Here is a 21,702-nt window from a genome sequence, read left to right as displayed (position 1 = left end):
GAATCAAGTTTAGTTTGAGGGAGACACTAAACTTGATGGTATAAAAAGATGCATTTTAGCCAGTAGACCAAAGCATTTTGTGCAGTTTACTCTTTGTTGTTATTTGTATCCTTGGGTGACAGGCCTAGTATTTTATATATCAAGCATATATATAAAGGGGACTTAATTATAATAGAATAAGCTTAGGAGTGGAAGCAAGTATGTATGATAGGAGGTGACACCTTATTGGCCATTATAACCTGGTTGGAGCTAGCTTGTATAAGATTTAGAATGATGGAAGTGCTATATATATTGGAACTTGGAAGGGAGATGTATGGTTTTTCCAAAATGAAGATAACAATAAGAAAAGACTATATGAGGCTAGGTGAGAGGTTTGTTGTTGAAGGTGTGGGAGTTGTTGGCATGTAATTATTTAGGTTCTAGCGATGCAAAAAATGGAATACTATGTGCCTGTGTTTCCCACAAGTTGACACAAAGTGTTGTTTGAAGGGAATCTACTCTCTAATATTGTGGGAGTGAACGAGTGTCTCTAAAGGTAGAGGTGTCAAAATGAATTTTCGGGTCGGGTTATGGTCGAACCGAAAAATGACTTGCTATTAGTTGGCTCAACTCAAATCCGACCCAATTAGAAAAACATGTCAAAAATCATAACCATAAACTAACTCGTTTCGGGTCCAGGTTGATCCAACAAGACCAACCAACCCATTCTTAATTTTATTAAAAAAAATTGCTAATTTCATGTGCGCAATGCACTTCTTAGACCAAACAAAGTACTTGGCCGGTTGATCCGCTGGGGGCTGGCCCAAATCATAATCAGAAAAGGCGCAATTATGAACAAAATTAAGTAATGGGTAGGATTTTGGAATTGGCTCGCTTCTGCAGCGAAATACATAATTGTTGACAGAGATCGCCTACACTTCTTCTGCCAAAATCAAATCTCGCTTTTCCCCAAGTCACTCGTGCGCTTCTTTTTGTTTGCCAAGGCATGAACGAAATATGATTTGGCACACATCTTCAGCAAAATTTATAAATCGGACGATGAATCATGCACTTGTTAAGCAAAATATGTAAATCGATTCGATCCAGGTTGAAATCGAGTTAACTTCGGGTTGGCGGGTTGACCCAAATTAGACCCGTTTATTAAACAGCTAGAATTTTCAGACCTAAAATGGACATGTTTGTTAAACGAGTCAACTAGAACCTTAAATTTTTTGATCGGGTCTGGGTTGTATCATTTTTTGACACCCCCTATCAACAAGTGAAGGATCCTTCACACAATCTACAAATTTGACTCCCAGTTATATGAATATGCGTGACATTATTATTATTACGAATAAAGATGAGGTTAATTGAGTGTTGTCAATGGCTTTGATATTGAACATGAGGAATTTAAGAAAGGGAGGTAAGTTGATGCTGCTAAACTTAAAATAGAGATCCTAAAGAAGGAAGAGGCATATTGGCCTATTTGAGAGTAGAAGGAATACCTTTACATTGGCAGCTATGATACCATGAAAATTAACTATTATAGAGGTTAAATTGATTCTAAGCAGGAAACGTATGAGTAGAAGAGAAGAGAACAAAGGTAAATGAAAACAACATAACAATTTCATTGATTAAATCGGTACAATAATGTGAAGCTTTTTCTATAGTATATTGCTAGATAAATATAACATGCTCTAATGATTTATTTTTTGCGGATAATGATTATATCAAAGACAATTTACATTTTATGATTGATAATCATTCATCGTTTTGCTCGGTCATTCATAATATAGTTAATAATACAAATATAAAATAGTAAATTTTTAAACAAAATTTTAATATTTTATTCAAATTATTGAAGGAGAAAAAAAAAAGAGCAAAAAACAAATCTAATTTTTAATTGGGTCACTAATATACAAGTACTAATAATCTATTCTAAAAAATGCACTAATTATTTGTTAAGAACTTTGGTTGAAGGAATTCAAGTTTTCTTTCATTAATAAATTAATTCTTTTTTGCTTAAATGAAATATCTTAAATTGTTACCTGATGGGCTAATACTAATTCTTACCAAGAACTAAAATAGTTAAACATAGTTAACAGTTTTTTTAGCTGCCTTGTTAATCCTAATCCCTTCAAAACCAATTAATTTGATCTTTAATACGATCTCCATAAGATGTTACGAAGAAGTTTAATAAACATCCAAATTGAATAAATCTCGAAGCTTCTTATAATCAACGAATAGTAACAAATCCACTGAAAATTTCCTACTATCTTAATTATCTGATCCTATGTTAAAACTTCAGTTCGCGGCTTTGCAATTGCTTTAGCGGTTCTCTTCATTTTAGTCCCACGTCGTCAAAGAATTATAGAGCGCGGCGTCATTGTAGTATAAATGATGCTGAAGATGGATTTTTAAAGCATACCTTTCTCGGCCTTTTGGCTAAGATCAAGTGTAGTATCTGTTCTTATCAGTTTAATATCTGATACGTGGGCTATTAGCCTACTATGATATTAAATTAATTTTTGTTGGGGAAGGGCCCGTCACGGTAGCTTGCTGCTGGGGCCCTTGGGCGTCGCTCTTGCGTTGCACTATAGCAAGAGCCTGGCGCACCCCTACCAAATCAAATTTCAATGTTTGCTATGTGGAGAATAGTGTTGATTTCTTTAGATAATAGTGTATGTTAAAATTTTTAAGACTGTTTACATAAAGCAGCGTTATTCAACTAAGGTGTTTATTTGCAGTAGTTTAGGAGCTAGGTCGTCTATATGCCAATGCTAATTTGGTATGATAAGTGTGCTAATTTAGTGAGCAAAAAAATATTAAATTTGTTATTGAATGGTTTGATGATTATTTTAAATTGATTTTTGGAGGTGATAAAAGGGCCTGCAAATGGAACTTTTATTAGGTTCCGTCAGAGGTAAAATTCTGCCAAAAAATTTGGTATTACTAGGTATTATTTGATAATAATGAGTAATACCGCTCTGTGACGAGCAATATCGAGTTTTACCGAGTTTTTTCTAGGAAAAACTCGGTACAACTTTTGTATAACTCGGTATTGCTCGGTATAACTCGGTATTGAGTCTTCACGTGATGATATTCCTCTTTATTGTTTGGTATTGCTCGGTATTTCTCGTTTTTTGACGTAATAATTGTTCCTACAAATGGAGGGTGCAGAATATTGGACGCGACTGAGGCTGAGCGTGCGGGGCATCGAGCCGCGAGCTGAGTTTGGATGGGGATTTAGCGTGTGAGGGGTCGAGCTTCAAGCTGAGTTTGGACGGAGACTTCGTGTCCGAGCATGCGTGGGTCGAGCCGCGAGCTCAGTTTGGACGAGGACTTCAGACTTGTCACGCGATGTCAAGGTGTGCAGGTGCGGGGCAACAACCAATTACGAGAGCGGGGCACCAAATGCAACGCAACGCATCGGAGTCGGGACAAGTGCGGAAAGCGGTGCTTGTTGGTCAAACTTGAGTTGATTTGAGGTTTCCGGGTTAACTCAAACATGATCTAATTTTATAAATGGGTCGAAATCTTGAAACCTAAACATAATCCCAGTGGGAAACAAGTGACCCGATTCTAGAATTTTTCGGTTCGGGTCCTAGTCGGGTTTCAGGTCGGGTCAAATATTGACACCCCTACATATGTATGAACTAATGAAGTATGAGTTCCAACAAGAAGATGATGATAACAACAAAAAGGTGATGAAGACCACAAAGGTCAAAAAATTTTAGTCAACAATGAATGCATAATGATGTTTGTTGATGTTCATATAACTTCGTAGAAAGAGGTTAATATTGATAATTTCAAGAGAGTTTATTGAGATAAGAGAAAAGAGAAATTTTGGATGCAATGGCTTTATTTTGTTAGAGGTGTCTCAATGGCCATGCAAGAAGACAGTAGTGGGTGCCCAAAAAAGTGTGTTGGAATTGAGTTTTAAGAGAGTGGAATAGGAGAAGAAGAATACCTATGATAAACCCTAAACTCTTAGAGATGGTAGAGGGTTTGACATAGTTGTAATTTGAAGGTGATTGAGTTAGGTTAGGATATGAGAAGAATAAGTAGTTACAATTAAGATGAAAAAAGGCTTGATGGGTTGTTGGATGTATGAAATGAGGAAGATAGAGATGTGAGAGTCTCCAGAAGGAGATAAGATTAGATTAAGGCTCTAATATCATATTAGACTGTATAAAAAATCACATATTTACTCAATAACTATGATAAAAAATCACATATAAGGCTCTAATATCACATATTTACTCATAAAAATTTCTCAAGATATTTCCTATTCATTTTCTGCCAAACTTTAATTTCTAAATAAAAATTGTTATTGTCACTGAATCATCAATTTTTAGTCTTACATCACTTAAATTCTTTTACACATTCAGTTTAATATTATCATTATTTTTCACCCAACAAAACTTTTAAATTCTATTATCTCATCCTTCAGCACTTCAAATGCATTAAAATATCAGATTCTCATGATATCAACTTTGTTTCCTCCTTCCAAGAAACATGTGAGATTACATATTTCCTTCTAACATTAATTTAGGCTTCGTTTAGGACGACTTTTTTACTGATTAAAGCAGCTTTTTAATATAAAAATTAAAATTTTTATGCTAAAAAGATGTTTCAAGAAGAAGTAAGAAAGCTATCCCAAACGAAGCCTTAAACTAAATCACATAATAGTTGGTTAAGGCTTTGTTTGGAGCAATTTTCTTACTGATTTTTAAAGCTATTTTTTAGTATAAAAATATTTTAAATTAAAAAATTTTCTACAAAAAAAGTAGTAAGAAAGCTACCTTAAAGGAAGCCTAAAACACCAAAATTAAAAAAAAAAAAAAAAAAAAAACCCCCTAAAAGAAACCCAAAAACCCAAACAAAAAAAAAAAAAAAAAAAAAAAAAATTCCAAGCCATGCAAAAAGCAAAAGTACATAAAATTTCTACCGATAAATGACAGATAGAAGCTTTTTTTTTTACTGATACTTTCACTGCCTATGATTCTTCCACAAAACAAAATTTTGAACTCAATACAGCCAGAAACAAGAATTTCATCAGACATTACTGTACAGAGACTATGGAAAGGGAAGACTAATGTGAGCCATTTCTATATACAAATGATTATAAAGTTAAAACTCAGGCTCAAGACTAAGTTCATCTTCAATATCATCACCCTCTTCAAAAAGCTGTAGAAATCGTGCCTGATCTTGTTCTCTTTTTCTCTTCTGCCAATACTTCTGAGCAGCCACCATTCCAACTATGACAATTAGAGATGCCAATAGACAGATGATAACTATGAGAGCTACATTTCGTTTATTGTGCTTTGTTGAAGTACTCTGGCTTTGCCCATTATCAGAATCTTTCATCAAAAGAACTTAATCAGAATCATCAAAGTAAACTTTTGTCCAAATTAAATGAGCTAAACAGGAATTTAAATATTAGAATCTGCATTAGCTTGCAAATCATTATAGGAGAATTCTAATAAATCAGTGGATGTATGAATATCTGAGAAGAATTTGAGATTTTGTTTGGGACGGCTTTCTTACTGCTTCCTAAAACAGTTTTTTAGACTAAAAAGCTGCTTTAGGATGCAGTAAGAAAGCCGTCCCAAATGAAACCTGAGAAAGATTATAATTGTGGTGTGTGGTTTGTAGTAGTATTCTGCTTTTTACCCGGCAAAAGAAATGTCTTTCATATGCAATTTCAATTGCTCTAGAATTACAGTATAAAAAGGGTGCCATTTTTATTTTTAAAAAGAAAAATATCAGTGAGATTAATTGATCACAAATGGTATCACAATTTTCCTATTTAATCCAAATTTAGTTCTCGACTATACAATCTATATGTGATCAATTTAATCGTAAAGTATCACATTTTTCCTATTTAATTCATCGACTATATAAAATTGATCCCCAAGTAGAAATTAACGAGCATTAAAATATGAAATTGATCAAACTTTAGCTCTCGACTATACAAATTGATCTCAATTTTGTTCCCAAGAGAGCATTTGAAATCAAATTTGTATAATTGAGATACTAAAATGGAAAAATCTGATACTAAAGGACTAGATTGGAAAAATCTGACTAAATTTGTATAAAAAATTTGTTGTGTTCTATTTCCTTTCAATTCTTTGTTCTCAGTGATTTGAATAAGTCATGAACTAATTCCCAACAAACTGGAGATGTCCTGTATGATTCGATTGATAATTCAACTCCAGAAGTTCTTAGTTTCATGTGACAAATATTCATAGTTTTATTCCTGTGGTTAAAAACGGATTAAAAAACAATTTCAGCTCCCTTCAAGATTATTTACAAGTATTAAAACACACTTAAAGGGCTGAGAAGACTAATTACTATAAAAAATAAGGTAGAAGAAATTGAAAGAAATACTAACCAGCAACAGCAGTGCATTGAGGGCAGACAAATGTTGCATTGAACTCATTTTCCTTAAAGCGTATATATTTTCCTTCAACAAAATCTGCTGGACAGAGCTCCCATTCATCAAACACATCGTCGGATTTAAATTTGTCCTTTTCATAAAAACCACATCGCTTGCATTTTTGGTCGGGAAGCTCTGTTAGTGGCTGAAGATAAAGCAAAGTAATATGTAATTAACCATGCTGATTAAATTCAAAGGAGAAGTTCATTGCCATTAAAATAGGAGAGATGCTCCAGTCAGTAAATAAGCAATCTGAGATGGAAATTATGACAAAATATGTATGGAAGATTTGCCATGGGAGGATATATGCCAAGTAAGGTTGGCTCTGGTTATTTCAATGAAATGATTAGCCGTTTCTTTTTAAGAATAAGTGATACGCTATATCTGCCTAAAATTCTTTCAAATAAATAATAAAATAAGGCTAAAACTTTTGCTAATATCTAACAGAAGGTATAGAATTCCTAGTTCAGGGTGAAGATTGTAGAACGGGAAGGTTGATTTTGTTCCCAGTGGTCCTAACTCCTAAACATCGCTATTTTTCTGTAAGATTTCCAGACTCAAGTGATTGGTATGGTGAGCAGGAAAATTGATTATTTGATAATAATAATGGGAAACTACAATAAACAGTGATCTCATATGATTAACTGTGGTCGGGTTTGCAAAGGAAAATGGAGGACCATGCGTCTATGAAGTACAAACATGATAATATGAGCACGAAGCATGTGATAAGCATATGATAAAATGACATATAACAACAACATCATGATAGACCGGTTAAGGAGGGACTGGTCCAGTCGGCCCAACACTTGGGCCGGCCCCCTGTGGATTCCTCCCCCCCTCCTGTGGGGCTAACTACTTAAGTAGAGAGAGAGGAAGAGGGATTAGGAGGAAAAGTTTGAGTTATGAGGGCAATTTAGTCTTTTTGGGAGTTATTTTGTGTGCTTTATGTAGGATGTTGGAATTAGAGTTAGGGTTATCTTGAGTTTTTTTTTTAATTTTGGTGATGTTTTGGTGTTCTAGCGGCGTCTAGAGATTTGGGAGAGATAGATCCTCCTCTCGAATTAATGATCAATTGTATTTTGCTATTTTCTTTCATCTACTATTTAATCAAGAGTGTTTTTTGTATTTTTTCTCCATTAAATCCTCAAAACCTGGTTAGCGAGTTTGCTGAAATTTTGATTTCATCAGTAATTTTCTAGTTCTACGACTCTTACATATCAAATTGTTATTAGAGCCGCTTTCGAAGCTATTTTGGGCTGTTTTTGGCATTTTCCGACAGATGTTTTCTGTTCCGAACAGTTGTTTTTTTTAGTCAAAATCCGGATTTTTTAGTCTAACAAAAATCTGGGTATCGATGACGGCCAAGAAGGTGAAAGCTTTGGAAGAACGTCTGAAGGGGAAAATGAACCAAATCAAAGAAACGATGGAGGACAAAATTTCCTCCATGGAGGAATAATTCTAGGACCCATGTGCATGAGAAGCTATAGCACCATCGCTTGACCACTGACATAACAGTTGAAGAAGGATAACTTTTTGTGAGGGGAGGCAGCCACAATAGCTTTTGAGAGGTTAAGAAAGGCCATAACCACCATACCGTCATTGCCTACCAAATTTCAGTCAGGTTTTTTTGTAGTGAAGACGGGCGTTTCAGGGTATGGATTGGGAGCAGTACTCATGCACAGCCATCGACCCATTACTTACTTCAGCTAGGTCGAAGTCAGTCCACGAGAGAGAGTTGATGGTCATTGTACTAGCCATCCAGAAGTGATGGCCTTAAACTGTTGGGTCAACATTTCATTGTCAGGACGGACCAGTGGAGCCTGAAGTACTTGTTCGAGTAGAGGATGGTGACAGAGGAGCACCAAAGGTGGCTGTCAAAGTTATTGGGAAATGACTTTGAAATTCAATATAGGCCTGGGATAGAGAACAAGGCGGCGGATGCCTCATCCAGATGTATGGGGGATCTCCATGAGATGACAGTAACGACACCACTGATGTTGGATTGGGGGGTCATTAAGGAGGAAAGTGTATGGGATGAGGAGCTGAGGAGGATTATAATTAGATTTACTCAAGGAAAGAAATATCATAGAAATAGCCATCCTGGCTATTCTCTAGAAGGGGAGAGGCTACTGTACCAGGAGAGATTTGTAATGCCGAGGACATCAGTCCATATTCCACACCTACTGCAAGAGTTCCATAAGAGTGTGGTTGGAAGTCACTCGGGGGTGTAGAAGACCAATAGGAAACTAACAACAGAGTTGTGTTGAAAAGGGATGCATAAATATATGGAGAGGTGGGTAGCCAGTTATGCGGTATGTCAGATGAATAAGTATATGTCTATGGCTCCAAGGGGATTACTTCAACCCTTGGCTCTACTTGATTGGTTGTGGGAGGAGGTCTCCATGGATTTTATAGATGGGCTCCCCGATCTAAGGGGTTTATAGCGATTCTGGTGGCACTAGACAGACTGAGCGAGTATGCTCACTCCATCCCGCTACGAAATCCCTACTTGAAACTTTGAAAGTGGTAGTGGCAGTAGCTTCCATAAGAGAGGTGGTTTAATTGCATTGGATGCCAGAGTCTATAGTGTCTGACAGGGACATGGTGTTCCTCAATCATTTATGGAGGGAGTTATTTAGATTTCTGGGGACAATACTAAAAAGGAGTACAGCTTACGACCCCCCCAGATGGATAGGTAGACGAAGGTGATCAATAGGAGCCTGGAGACATACCTATGATGTTTTGTGTCAGAAACACCTCGACTTTGGGCCAAGTGGCTAGCATGGGAGGAGTATTGGTACAATACTTTGTATCATTCCACGTCTCAATGAAATTCAAGGTGTTGTACAAACGAGACCTACCTCACTTGATGCATTTTGGGCAGAACAACACTCAAGTTTCTTCAGTAGAAGAATAATTGGAGGAGAGGGATAGCTAGGGTGTTGGAAAAACTGAAAAGACATCTATTGAGAGCTCAGCAAATTATGAAGAAACGGACGGATGAGCATATGAAGGACATCCAATTTGAAGTTGGGGATAGGGTGTTCTCGAAGCTTCGACCTTACAGACAGAGGACAGTAGCTAACAGAAAGAATGAGAAGCTGGCTCCACGATATTTTGGTCCTTATGAGACATCAGAGAATATTGAAGCAATAGCTTATCATTTGAGGTTACCTCCCACTGCTACCATACATCAAGTGTTCCACGTATCTCATTTGAGAGGAGCTTTTGAGGATCACACAGCTTGTTCAGAGTTGTCGACCAAGCTGATTGAGGAATTGGAAGTGGTTTTAAAACCACTCGAGCTACATGGGGTATGTTAGGGAGGAGGGATCGAAGAAGTGCTGATTAAATGGAGGGACTCCCAATTATGACGCTACATGGTAGCTGTAAGAGAGGATGCAACATTAATTTTCATCTTTTCACCTTGAGGACAACGTGATTCTTTGGGAACAGGGACCCGTCCAGGAGGGACTGGTCCAGCTGACCCAACACTTGGGCTGGCCCCTTGTTTACAATAGGCATAAGCCTACTATTTTCTGCCCCTAGTGGGTTTCGCCCCCTCCTGTGGGGCCCATTGCTTAAGTAGAGAGAGAAGAAAAGGGATTGAGAGGGAAATCTTGAATTAGGAGGGTTGTTTAGTCTTTTTGGGAGTTATTTTTGTTGGAATTAAGGTTAGGGTTATCTTGAGTTTTTTGAATTTTGGTGGTGCTTTGGTGTTCTTGGCTCTAGCGGCGTCTAGAGATTTGGGAGAGATAGATCCTCCTTTCGAACTGAGGATCAATTGCATCTTGCTATTTATTTAATCTATTATTTAATCAAGAGTATTTTTCATGTTTTTCCTCCATTAAATCCTCAAATCCAACTTGGCGAGTTTGTTGAAATTCTGATTTAAATAGTAGATTTCTGGTTCTACAACTATTTTCCTATCACATCATCAAACTTTTATCCTACTATGTGGTGTCAGCTACATGAATCATTTTTCTCTATCGTGTCATCTAAAAGGTCAAATTCTCATTTAAATCTAATAAAGAAATGTCATTTCTAATACTTTCTAACCAAGCTTTTAGGTTTACCTCTACCCCTCTTAACCTAAGTCAGATCTAATGCATTTGCTCTGCTAATCAAGTCATCGAAAGGCCGACATTTTATTTAACCAACCCATCCAAGATTCTAATTTTATCTGCCATTGGAGCTACTCCAACTTTTTCCCATGTATGCTCATTTCGCATTCTGCCTCTAAGAGTAAAGTAATACATCCACCCGAGCATCCTTATCTATCAAACACTTAACTTAATTTTATGCTTCTCTTTTAATGGCCAACATTCCACACCATAAAGCATTGCAGATCTCACCACCATCATCTTATAGAATTTTCCTTTAAATTTGAGCGATATTTTTCTATCACACAACATGACTGATGCATTCCTTCACTTCAACCAACAAACTTAAATTCTACTAATAATATCCCCATCTATTTTAACATCACCTTGAACAATAGACCCGAGGTATCAAAAACATGTACTCTTTTTAATGACTTGATCGCCCCAAGTCACATTCTCCCCCCCCCCCCAAATCTATAACTACTAACCTTCTACTCCATATATTCAATGTTTTAGATCTAGTCAAACGAAAACCTTTAGACTCTAAGGTTGACATCTATAATTTAAGTTTTCCTTCTCCCTCTCTAGTCTTATCAACAAGAAGAATATCATCAACAAAAAGCATGCACCAGGATACATCATCTTGCAAATGTCTAGTAAGAACATCCATAGTAAAGCAAAAAGATATGGGCTTAGAGTTGATCATTAATGTAATCCAAATGAAATAGGAAAATACTTAGTCAAACTACTTTGTGTTTGAACACAAGTAACAGCTCCAGTATACATATCCTTAATGACTTGAATATAAGTATTATTAACTTCTTTCCTTTCTAAAACTCTCCATACGTCGAACAATCTTGACATATGATAAAATGACATAATTATAAAAAAATATAATACGAAAAATTATGAACACAATGATAACTTTTTTTTTTAATTATTAATAAAAAATATGTATTTTCCACTAAAGATATCACACAATAAAATATAATGCCATGTAATGTACATAAGAAGATTAAAAATAATAAAAGGAAAACAAACACGGTAAATAACAAGAGAAATGATATGGTATTAGCACCAATTATTAAAATCATAAAATTTTTTGATAACATAAACTTAACAATAAAGCAACTTCTAGTTTGGCAAGAAAAGAATACAAACAACAAGAAAACTATACAAAAAATAGAAAATATGGTTGAAGAAGTAAAGCTAAACGCATAGAGCCATCAACATGAGCCATAATACCCATAAAGCATTGCAGTCTCTTTGAGGTAGCGTCCTACACTTTTATACAGTAATTTATAAAATATTCCTTGTAGGCTATTTTATTCCCTTGATTTGATCTTGGTTATTTTTATTGCTTGGACACTAACTACTGCCAACACTGAAAAATAGTTTAATGAGGAATATATGGCATTGTTCTCTAAAGGTCCACCGTGAAATGAGTTAATACATTAAACAACAGAATGTTGAAGTTCACTAAATATGGTGCCAATGGATCAGACCTGAAGTGGAAGAAAGGACAAATTACTCATGGTCATTTTTATAGCTATGATCATCCAAAAATGTCAACTTTTAATTTCAAAAGGAAGAAACTAAATGACATTCATGGTAGATAAGATGATGAAGTAAAGGAAAATACAAAGTCATTAACACTTTACAACATCCAACATATACAATACCTGCCATGACTCTTCGCCCTTAAAAATATATAGAACATGTGTTTTCTTTACATCTGGCAAGACTGTTTTGTTCTCTTCTCCTTGACAACGAAAATAAACAGTTGGTTTTGAATGGAGCCATTCATGAGCATTGAAAATTTCAATTGAACCAAGTGTAACAACATTCACTGAATTACTTCCTGCAGATGTAATAAACCACTAAAAGTATTTTAGAAAAAGAAAGCAGTTTATAATCTGAACATCTGAATACTAAAAGAGATAATGGAAGGAGGCGCTACTTCAATTCATATTCATAAAGAAATGATAATACATCCCTCACTACTCATAGCTACCTGAATGTTTTCATGCAACCAACATATAGCATAAGCAAAAATCCGAATAAATGACACAAACCAACAAAATATAAAATTGCATATTGATTTACAAAATTAAATCAAAACCATCCTACAAGAACTTTATTGTCGGCATGTATAAAAAAGAACAAATTTTACATCATCTACACTCTACAGCGGCAACATTAGTTAATCAGGAGGTTGTTTACACCAAGTGTACTGAAGAAATTAAATAATAGATAGCAAAAATTATACGACTGATGTGCTTCTTTTATACTTCAACGAATTTCATATGTCCTATGCAACAAAATGTTTTAAAAATCTATAATTGAAGGAATAAAAAACAGATGCATCAACCAAACCATTCAAATAAGAAACCAATCTAAACCATCCTACAAGAATCATTTCTGCTAGTTAAAAAAACAAGTAAACAACCATCCATCTTCTGTTATGACATAAACGAACACCCAGAGAACCGAAGAATTAAGCATTAAACGAAATATTAAATCATGGCAATTTCTCAATCAGCCATCAGAAAGGAAAGATCCGTTAATTAGCTTAAAGATCATCGAAACGACATGTCATATTCATGAATTAAAAAACAAAAAAGTTTTTGTCTATCGCTCACCCGTGATTGAACAAACAACAAAGAGAGGGAAGAGCGCAGAAATCAAGATCCCCGAAGGCAGCATATATTCTGTTCTCCTATCACGCGCGCGCCACAGAGAAAGAGAGAGAGAGAGAGAGAGAACAGGAATAGGTAAGACAACTTCAGCGGGATAGAATTGCTGAAGAGGAGAGATCAAATAAAGAATAGAAAGCAGAGGCGGATCGAGGAAGACGGAGAACACAGAAAGCTTCGATTACGTTTTCTTATAGTTTCTCCTGGCCAGGTTTTTGACCTCGGAACTAATTGAAGAAAATAGGCTTGGGGAGGAGAGAGAATAGAATAGAATCCTTCTTTGAAGTTTTAAAGGAAAAATAAAATGAACTATTTTTTAGCTGATTTGCCACCTAAATAATAATTTTATTTCATATTTATCATTCTTATAAAAATTAGGCTAAATTATTTCATATTTATTATTTTATAAAATTAACTCACTTCATCTTAATACATTAGTTGAGAGTTTTGACTATCAATTAAGATGCCCTAAATCGAGATTAATTATTATATGCGAGCCGGAGACCAATTATAATGTGTCACGTCACCCCTTCGTTGGGTACCGCGGCTCGGTATCGCTAACGTGACTGCACTTGATTCATCTCCAGACGTAGAGCTGCAACCGGCATCCGAACAGAATAATTTCTCCTAAATTCAAGTCTTGCGTATGTGATGTGTGTGAATTTGTCTTAATTATCTAAATGTTTAAATAAAAAAATATAAGACGGGATCGAATTCAACTTAGATATATTGCTAAATAATTGAAGCAAGTTAGATAAATTGGAGACCTTTAATAGATTTTTGCGATTAATGTTAAATATGTGAAGTCACTTTAAAAAAATAAATAGCTGATAATTTCAACATGATCATTAAAAAAAAATTAGGGTTCCATTAGATGCTCCAATTTTGAGTTTAAAGTGTGGGTTAATATTTTTAAATAGTGAATAAAATGGCAAAATTATTACTTTTTTTGATTTTTTTTATTTATTCAGTATTTTCAATTTGTCTAAAATGATCTTTTACACTTGTAGTAGTTTGGTTCAATACCATAATTTACACAATGGCCTAAATAATAGTAAAAAAATTAATTTTTATTTATTTAATTGAGATAATACTACTAAAAAATCAATGATAATTTCCTGTAAATTTAGTCTGCATGCGAAAGGAAAAAAAAATTGGGTGATGACAATAAATATGGGCATTGTTATTTTAAAACTCTTGAATTTAATTTAAAATGTGTACTAAAATAATAGATTTATTATTTATATATTTTATTCACGTCAAAATAAATTTAGGGGCTATTTGTTTAAAAAGAATGCAATGTAAAAAAAAAAATACTTTTAAGTTGTTTAAATGAGTGTAAAAAGAGTGCATAACTTTATTTTTTTGTTTGATTTGAAATAAGATGAATATAATGTTAAATATAAAAAGATCGTGGCTAGCAGTGGCGAGTGGCGCCTGGCAGTAGAGGGAGGCAGCTGATAGAGGGCAGAGACCCTTCGGTAGGGGAGGCAGCATTGGTTGACAGCGACGACGATGGCCAACAAATGGCAACGACAGTGCAGTAGCGATGTATTTAGAAATCGCCCAAATATGAAGAATTTTAAATACACCCAAATACACTAACTAGCATATTTAGAATACACTCATTTTACACTCTGCATTCTTTATACTTTAAATCAAACATTAATATTTTCAAAACTTCTATATTTAAAATACTTAACATCCTAAATGTGACAAATCAAAAAGCCCCTTAAGAGATTTAGAATCTACCATGACCAAAACTTTGGCAAAAAAATCTCTATCTAATTTTTCTCTAATTTAAAATATGAAAAAAAAAAAACTTCAAAATATATTGATGAAATCGGTGATATATCTGAATTCTAATCTATAAATAAGAAAAAATCATAAATTTTTTCACACATTACAGAATTTTAAAGCCATCCTACCACATTCTACATAGAATATCCTTATGTAATTTTCTTAAGTAGATTTTTGGTGATATAATCCATTCCAAACTATATCAACAAGAGAAATTTCATAGAGAAACAAATGCAAAATCATAGTCCATACAAGCAACGTCTTAAGTACAAGAATAAGAAAGCTATCTCAAATAAAATCAGAGTCATAAATTAGGCTTCGTTTGTAATTGCTTCTTAAAACTTAATTTTTGTATTAAAAAGTCACTTTAAGAAGCAGAAAGAAAGCTGTCACAAACAAAACCTTAATCTATAAGCTAAAGTTAGGTTTCGTTTGGGACGGCTTTCTTATTGTTTTTTAAAGCAGCCTTCTAATATAAAAATTTTAATTTTTAAACTAAAAAACTGTTTTAAGAAGCAATAAAAAAATCGTTCCAAACGAAGCCTTAACCTAATCTTCATTGAATACCTTATACTCTAACTGATAAGCTTTGGTGAAGAAGGAAGGCCAGCACAGATAAGTTGACATAACGCAGCTAACAGTAGAGGCACCAATTACCATATTCATGACAACAATCTGGAGCTGAATAGCTTTAAGGGGAGAAGCTCCACCCATGATGAGTCCGGTCATAGCACCTGGAAGAGAGATAAGGCCTACTGTTTTGGCATTATCCAAAACAGGGGATAATGCAATGATGAGAGATCTCTTCACCTGATGAAAAATGGCCTGGCGTGGTGTTGCACCAAGAGCAAGCGCTGTCTCCACCTGTTAAAATAGAGCAAACGTTTAGTAATCTTGAGTTGAAGTAATGAAGCATTTTGTTTTCTGAATTTTATCTGATTAAGATTTCGTTTGGTACGATTATACTGTTTTTTTAAATAATTTTTTAGTACAAATATTTTTTTATTAAAAAGTTGATTTAGAAAGCAATAAGAAAATTATCCCCAACAAAGCATAAGACTTCGTTCGGGATAATTTTCTTATTATTTTGTGAAGTTGTTATAAAGAAAATAAATTTTTAAGGGTATTATTGAAGAATGCAACTTTATAATACAATTTTTTTTTAAAAGTAGCAAAAAAAAAAAGACCAAATAGAAATTATAATTATGGTATGAAAAGTAAGGCAATAAAAAAATAATCTCAAACCTAAATCATTTTTTAATCCTAATAGTTAATTTCATGATACATGGTGTATGCTTTTTGCTGACGATATTCTTCTTATTGATAACACTAGAGAGGGAGTCGAAGGTAAACTTGAATTATAGAGGTCAACCTTAGAATCTAAAGACATTCGTTTGAGTATATCAAAAACTGAATATATGGAATATAATTTTAGTAATAATAGATCTAGAGGAGGGATTAGATCAATTTTTATTAAAATTTATAAATATAATTCTATGTATTAATTAGGTTTTATGTTTAAATCATTAGCATCAAATAAATAATTAGTTGAACACAATAAAGCTCGACTGTGGCTTTGAACTGTATTAAAAAAAAAACAAATAAACAAAGTTGAACAAGATTTTACAATTTAGGCCATGTTCAAGTTTGACTCTAACTCCATATGAAAATAACTAAAGAAGTTTCAATAAGACAATACTTGGCGCGATTCAGTTTATTTACAATCCTAATGACAACTACAATTTTCACAATCAAACTCTAATAACATCTTCAAAATTAACAGCATAATATAATCATCAATTGGATATATGAAGTTGTACAAAATCACATAATTTTTAATAAATCGATCCTTTTTTATTTTATATTCTTTTTCGCTCTCATTGATTAAATTATGTTTCACTTATTCCCAAGACTTGCAGTAAAAATAAGAATCAGGTCTGGGATGTAGCAGTGAGAGTGTAAGACAAATGCCTATCTTGGCAAAAGGGTCTCATCTTGAAAACATTGGATTGTTAACTAAACAGAAAAGGAAAACAGCATAAATATAAGTCATCAAATTTAGAAAGCTAGAAACATGGACTGACCACTAGCTGGTAAAGTTTACTACGTTTGTATAACTACAAAAAATCAGATCAAAGGTAATTGAGTCTGAAGAAAAATACGAAGATATGAAAGGACTATCTAAAAATTTTATAGCTTCCCGTTTCTAATATAGTGAAGAGTCTTAGATATGAGAATAAATCAAAACTAACTATACAATATAAATAAAATAGGAGAATACCCCTAAAGGCACCAGCAGCTATGGGGCACATGGGTTGCGACCGAGGGCTTAAGCGAGACAATCTAAGGGTTCAAAATCATTAATCTATATGCCCAAGAATTCCTACACGCGGGTCTCATCATAAGAGGGCGGGGGTAGTAGGTCCCATAGTTTTCAACACTCTCCCTTAAGCTAGATGGTATAAGTCTACCATTCTAAATTTTCTTATAATATTTTTGAAAGGGGAGTTATAAAGTGCTGTGGTGAATATGCTAGCAAATTAAATTCCTATTGGAAGATATGAAATGCAAATTAATCTAATCTCTAATTTCTCTTTTATGAAATGAATAGCGTTATACCTACACCTGTTTGGAACAATCATGCTATGCTAGCTTGTGAACAATGCTCATGGTAGATTTATTGTCATAGTACATCTTAAGCTCTTCTCTTCTAATTTTTAAAACTGCTAAAATTATTTTTTATCCATTCAAGCTCATGATACCTTAGGCAATTGTTTTGAATTCATATACAACACTGGATCTTGAAATAATAAGTTGCTTCTTGCTTCTCCATGTTATAAGATTTCCTCTCAAAATTATAATTCATGGGCCTTAAGCGAGGCAATCAAAGAGTTAAAAGCCATTAATTTGTGTGCCCAAGGATCCCTACTATGATTGGTAGGTATGCGGGTTCCACAATAAGGGGTATGAGCGAGTGCAATAGGTCCCATGGTCGTCAATAGAGTACCTTCAATCTAAGTAGTTTATTAGAATATGTGAAAATAAATATGTTTTGAGATATAAATTATCAAAGAGATGATACAATGTGTAAAAACAAAATATGTTTTTTTATTTTAATGATGTCAATTAGGGATGCGAGTGATCCGAATTCGAGAGCCAATCCAGTTTCAACTTAAATATATAAAAGCGGGCTCAAAATCAACCAATAGATCAAGATGACTCAAGTTCGAGTTAGTTTGGCTAGAATCAGCCTAATTTTTGAGCTAGCTCGAAATAATTTATTTATCTCATTTTAAATTTCCTAAAAAATATATTTAATATGAATTTAGGTATATGCAGAACTTGGTTTGATCTCAAATCGGCTAGGTTCAACTCAAAAGTAGCATGAAGATCATATCCAGAAATTTGATGCTGGCTCACCTCATTTCATTTGGATCAATACAAGCAAAATTTGAGCAAAAAATCAATTCAGTTTTCAAACTGAATCGAATGGCAATCAAAGGTCTTGTACGAAAGAGATTTATGCAGCAAGCTATAATCATTTTCTTAAATAATAAACAGAGCAGGACAAACCAGGTTCTTTTGAATTTTGAGATCTTCTCGAAGCTTCTTCATGGTAACTCCAGTAACAGTCATCGCATTACCAACCATCATGCCTGAAACTGGGATTATGTAACGTGGCGTGAAGGGAAAAACATTCAGCACAACAAGCAAGAGCATAGTTAATGATGTTCCAGCCAAAATGGATACCCCTGCTATGTACTTTCCACGAGGAACATGCTTAGAACGTTGGCCTGCTGTATACCCAGCAACTAAAACCTGCAAAATGGACAGTAGATGTATCAAAAGATGTGGAACAGTTGGGTTAATCTGTGGACAAGGTAAAGGAATAATTAAGGTGATGTGTCAATGCACTCGACTTAAACGAGAAGTACAATTTCAACCGCAATTGCAACAACATGCAAGAGACAAATTGATCACAATTAGGCTTCGTTTGGTTTTTCCTCTCCTTTTGTAAAAGGTAGTTTTAGAAACATTGGTTAAGAGAATAGAGTTTTCTAACGGAGAATCAAATATCAAAAAACTTCTCAAAATAGTAGAAAAATGAAGTTTCCCTAAAAAGCATTTCTATAAAAGCTCCCATCCAAACAGCGACACAAAAATAATTTCGCCGTTTCTAAATTAAAAAGATTAAAAAATACCGAAACAAATGAGGTCTTAATTTAGCACGCTCAGACCACCTGTTTAATTGGGGCTTATGATAAGTCATTGCACTTAACTAATTAACTTTTGTCCTTCAAAGAGAACACATTATACAAACTTAACCATGGTTCGACCTTACCACTAAGGTAGCCGTGAGAGTGTGATGCAAAGTGAGAGCCAATATTTGCAGGTTATTTCAATAAAAATGTTATGAGAATTTTACTTTATTTCAATTGGCTAATTTTTCTTGTTAAAAATGAGGGCGTCATTTCTATCTTGTATCTGAGGAAATAGAGTTATAATTATCTGCAATCAAAACCATAAGAAAATCAATGAAAATTACATAAAGACACAAACATCATTTGGATAAGGCATTATAAATTATATACATTTTTGCATGCTGACCACTTGATCATCTATGATTTTATTCTTTTTTTTTTTTTAATCTATGATTTTATTCTTCTTCACTCTCCACGTTTAAATTAGGTTTTGTCCATTTCCCAACAACTTAATTGTCCTAGTTACTTTATCATACAATCCTCAATTCTATTGTTTATTCATCTGTGGCCTAATAAAAATGTTTAGCAACCAGTTAAAAAAATAGGTTTAAAAACTTATATTTAGGGTTTAAAAGTTTCTCTCTTTACTTTTACGAGGCAAGATAAAGCTACTTATTCAACTTCTTCAAATTATGTGAGAGGGAATTTTATCACTCTTCAAAATCACAAAGTTTCATATTAGCCTTAGCCTGATAGTTTACAATAGAGGATGTACAAACTTAGCTGACCTAAATACTCTTATCATGGAATGAAGCTATACTCAAAACAAAATATAGTGAAACAAGTTAAAATGTTTTGGAAATTATAAATTTTGTAACTACCACTCATATGTTATATGCAACTACCACCCATATGCTAAATTAGTTTCAACCATTCGACGAAGAACTTCATAACTCATGCTCAAGTGAACTTAATGCAATGAGGTTTATATAACGCAACAGTCTTTTTAAGCTCTTGCAATGTTCGACCACATCAATCAATCTTGATGAAGCATATGATTAGAACTAATTTCAGAATATCAGCATAAACCCAATCATCTAATTTAGATCGTTGTTGGCACCAATAAAAATCTTTGGTATAGATTTGACCATTCGATTTAGATATCGATCAGCACTAATCTCAAGGACTAGGAACTTCATCGTCATTAGAAGCGCAAGGATCCAACAAGAAGATCAAAGGTAACAGGCAAAGTTTGCACCTTTCAATTGACCCTCGATCAAAGAGAATTTTAGTTTGGCATAAATCTCAAAAGAGAACTCATTAATCCACCATATAATTTTCCAATAAACCAAAGCACCGTCATTCAAGCACTTATAAATACCCCCAAAGAGGGCAAGGGCAAGGTAAAGGGCTCTCCACTCTCTAATTATTTCATCCCAAAGGATAAACTATGTTGAATCGATTTTAACTGATTCGCTTCCTAATTCAATCACTTATTTGACTACTAGAGGTTCTTTCAGGTAAAAAAATCCGAGAGTTGGCCTGCTAACCTTTTGCTTCAGGTGATTGTGTGCAAAACAAAGTGTTGAACTCAACACGATCCTCCAATCCAAAACCTAGGGGCATTGAAGATCTTCTGGCACACAACAAGGGTATTCATGTTCTTACCCGCTAAGCTGGATTGTACTTTTTTTTTCAAGATTGCTTGGGAGCTATAGTGGTTACGCAGGATTTTCATACTGCATCAGATTCTCTTTAGTTCAACCATATCCACCTCTTCAAGCCAAATCACTAAATTGAGATAGCAACCTACTGCACTCAGGCTCACAAGGCTCAGATAAGGTGACTCTAAATCCAAATGGGCCTAATAAACTCCCTAGTCCCCATGATCTAGTCGGAAACATTACATTTCCAGTCCTAAATCCTCATCAAAGTCGAAATAAGTAAACAACCAATCATCTAAAACAGAAATCTAGAGAAGCCTGACCATGAACAAGTAGGCAAGCACGATCCATCCAGCATTCTTCTGCGTAAAGATAAACTCAAGGACGAATCCAATAACGGAAAGCTGAAGGAAAGTCCGGGCGATAGAATACACCATCTCCCACTCCAGTCCCAGCCTTTGCACAAAGGAAAGCGCCACCGCCATCGCCACCACCGCCGTCGCCGCAGCCGGCTTCAGCATGCCACGCAGAAACTCCGACCAGAAGGAAGAATCGTATACCTCCATGTCGCCGTCGTCCTCCTCCCTCGAATCCAAATCGGGAAGGACTCGAAAAAGATGTCGAGACGTACATTCTCCGGCCGATGGCGAAGGGTGTTTATGGAAGCTAGTGATGAGGCGAGCTCATCCAGGGGAGGCTACGAAGGCCAAGGGGTTATTGGAATATTCGGTTCAATATTTTTCAAATAATAACATTTATTATCAAAATAATATATTTAAATTATTATTATAAAATATTATTTAAAAATCAATTATA

At 34.5% G+C, this 21,702-nt stretch overlaps 2 protein-coding genes and 1 non-coding gene across 3 annotated transcripts; 1 reads left to right on the top strand and 2 right to left on the bottom strand.

The window, feature by feature from the left end:
• The first annotated feature begins 2,403 nt into the window (after window positions 1-2,403).
• LOC114579368 lies at window positions 2,404-2,600 on the top strand. Its single transcript, XR_003700293.1, has one exon. It is a non-coding gene; the product is annotated as a U2 spliceosomal RNA (small nuclear RNA).
• A 2,337-nt stretch (window positions 2,601-4,937) lies between these two features.
• Window positions 4,938-13,483, bottom strand: LOC110110734. The gene is made up of 4 exons (XM_020842337.2): window positions 13,167-13,483; window positions 12,207-12,385; window positions 6,377-6,566; window positions 4,938-5,342 (listed from the first exon to the last, which is right to left on the bottom strand). Exons 1-4 carry the CDS (start codon window positions 13,228-13,230, stop codon window positions 5,113-5,115), a joined length of 663 nt encoding a protein of 220 aa, XP_020697996.1. The 5' UTR covers window positions 13,231-13,483; the 3' UTR covers window positions 4,938-5,112.
• A 1,985-nt stretch (window positions 13,484-15,468) lies between these two features.
• LOC110110745 (UPF0014 membrane protein STAR2) lies at window positions 15,469-21,557 on the bottom strand. Its single transcript, XM_020842366.2, has 3 exons — window positions 21,210-21,557; window positions 18,594-18,839; window positions 15,469-15,884 (listed from the first exon to the last, which is right to left on the bottom strand). The coding sequence occupies exons 1-3, from the start codon at window positions 21,450-21,452 to the stop codon at window positions 15,570-15,572; spliced, it is 804 nt and encodes a 267-aa protein (XP_020698025.1). The 5' UTR covers window positions 21,453-21,557; the 3' UTR covers window positions 15,469-15,569.
• Window positions 21,558-21,702: the final 145 nt, after the last annotated feature.

The sequence above is a fragment of the Dendrobium catenatum genome, unplaced genomic scaffold (assembly GCF_001605985.2).
Source record: "Dendrobium catenatum unplaced genomic scaffold, ASM160598v2 fragScaff_scaffold_334, whole genome shotgun sequence".
NCBI classification, from domain to species: Eukaryota; Viridiplantae; Streptophyta; class Magnoliopsida; order Asparagales; family Orchidaceae; genus Dendrobium; species Dendrobium catenatum.
This window is presented reverse-complemented; position numbering and strand designations above follow the sequence as displayed.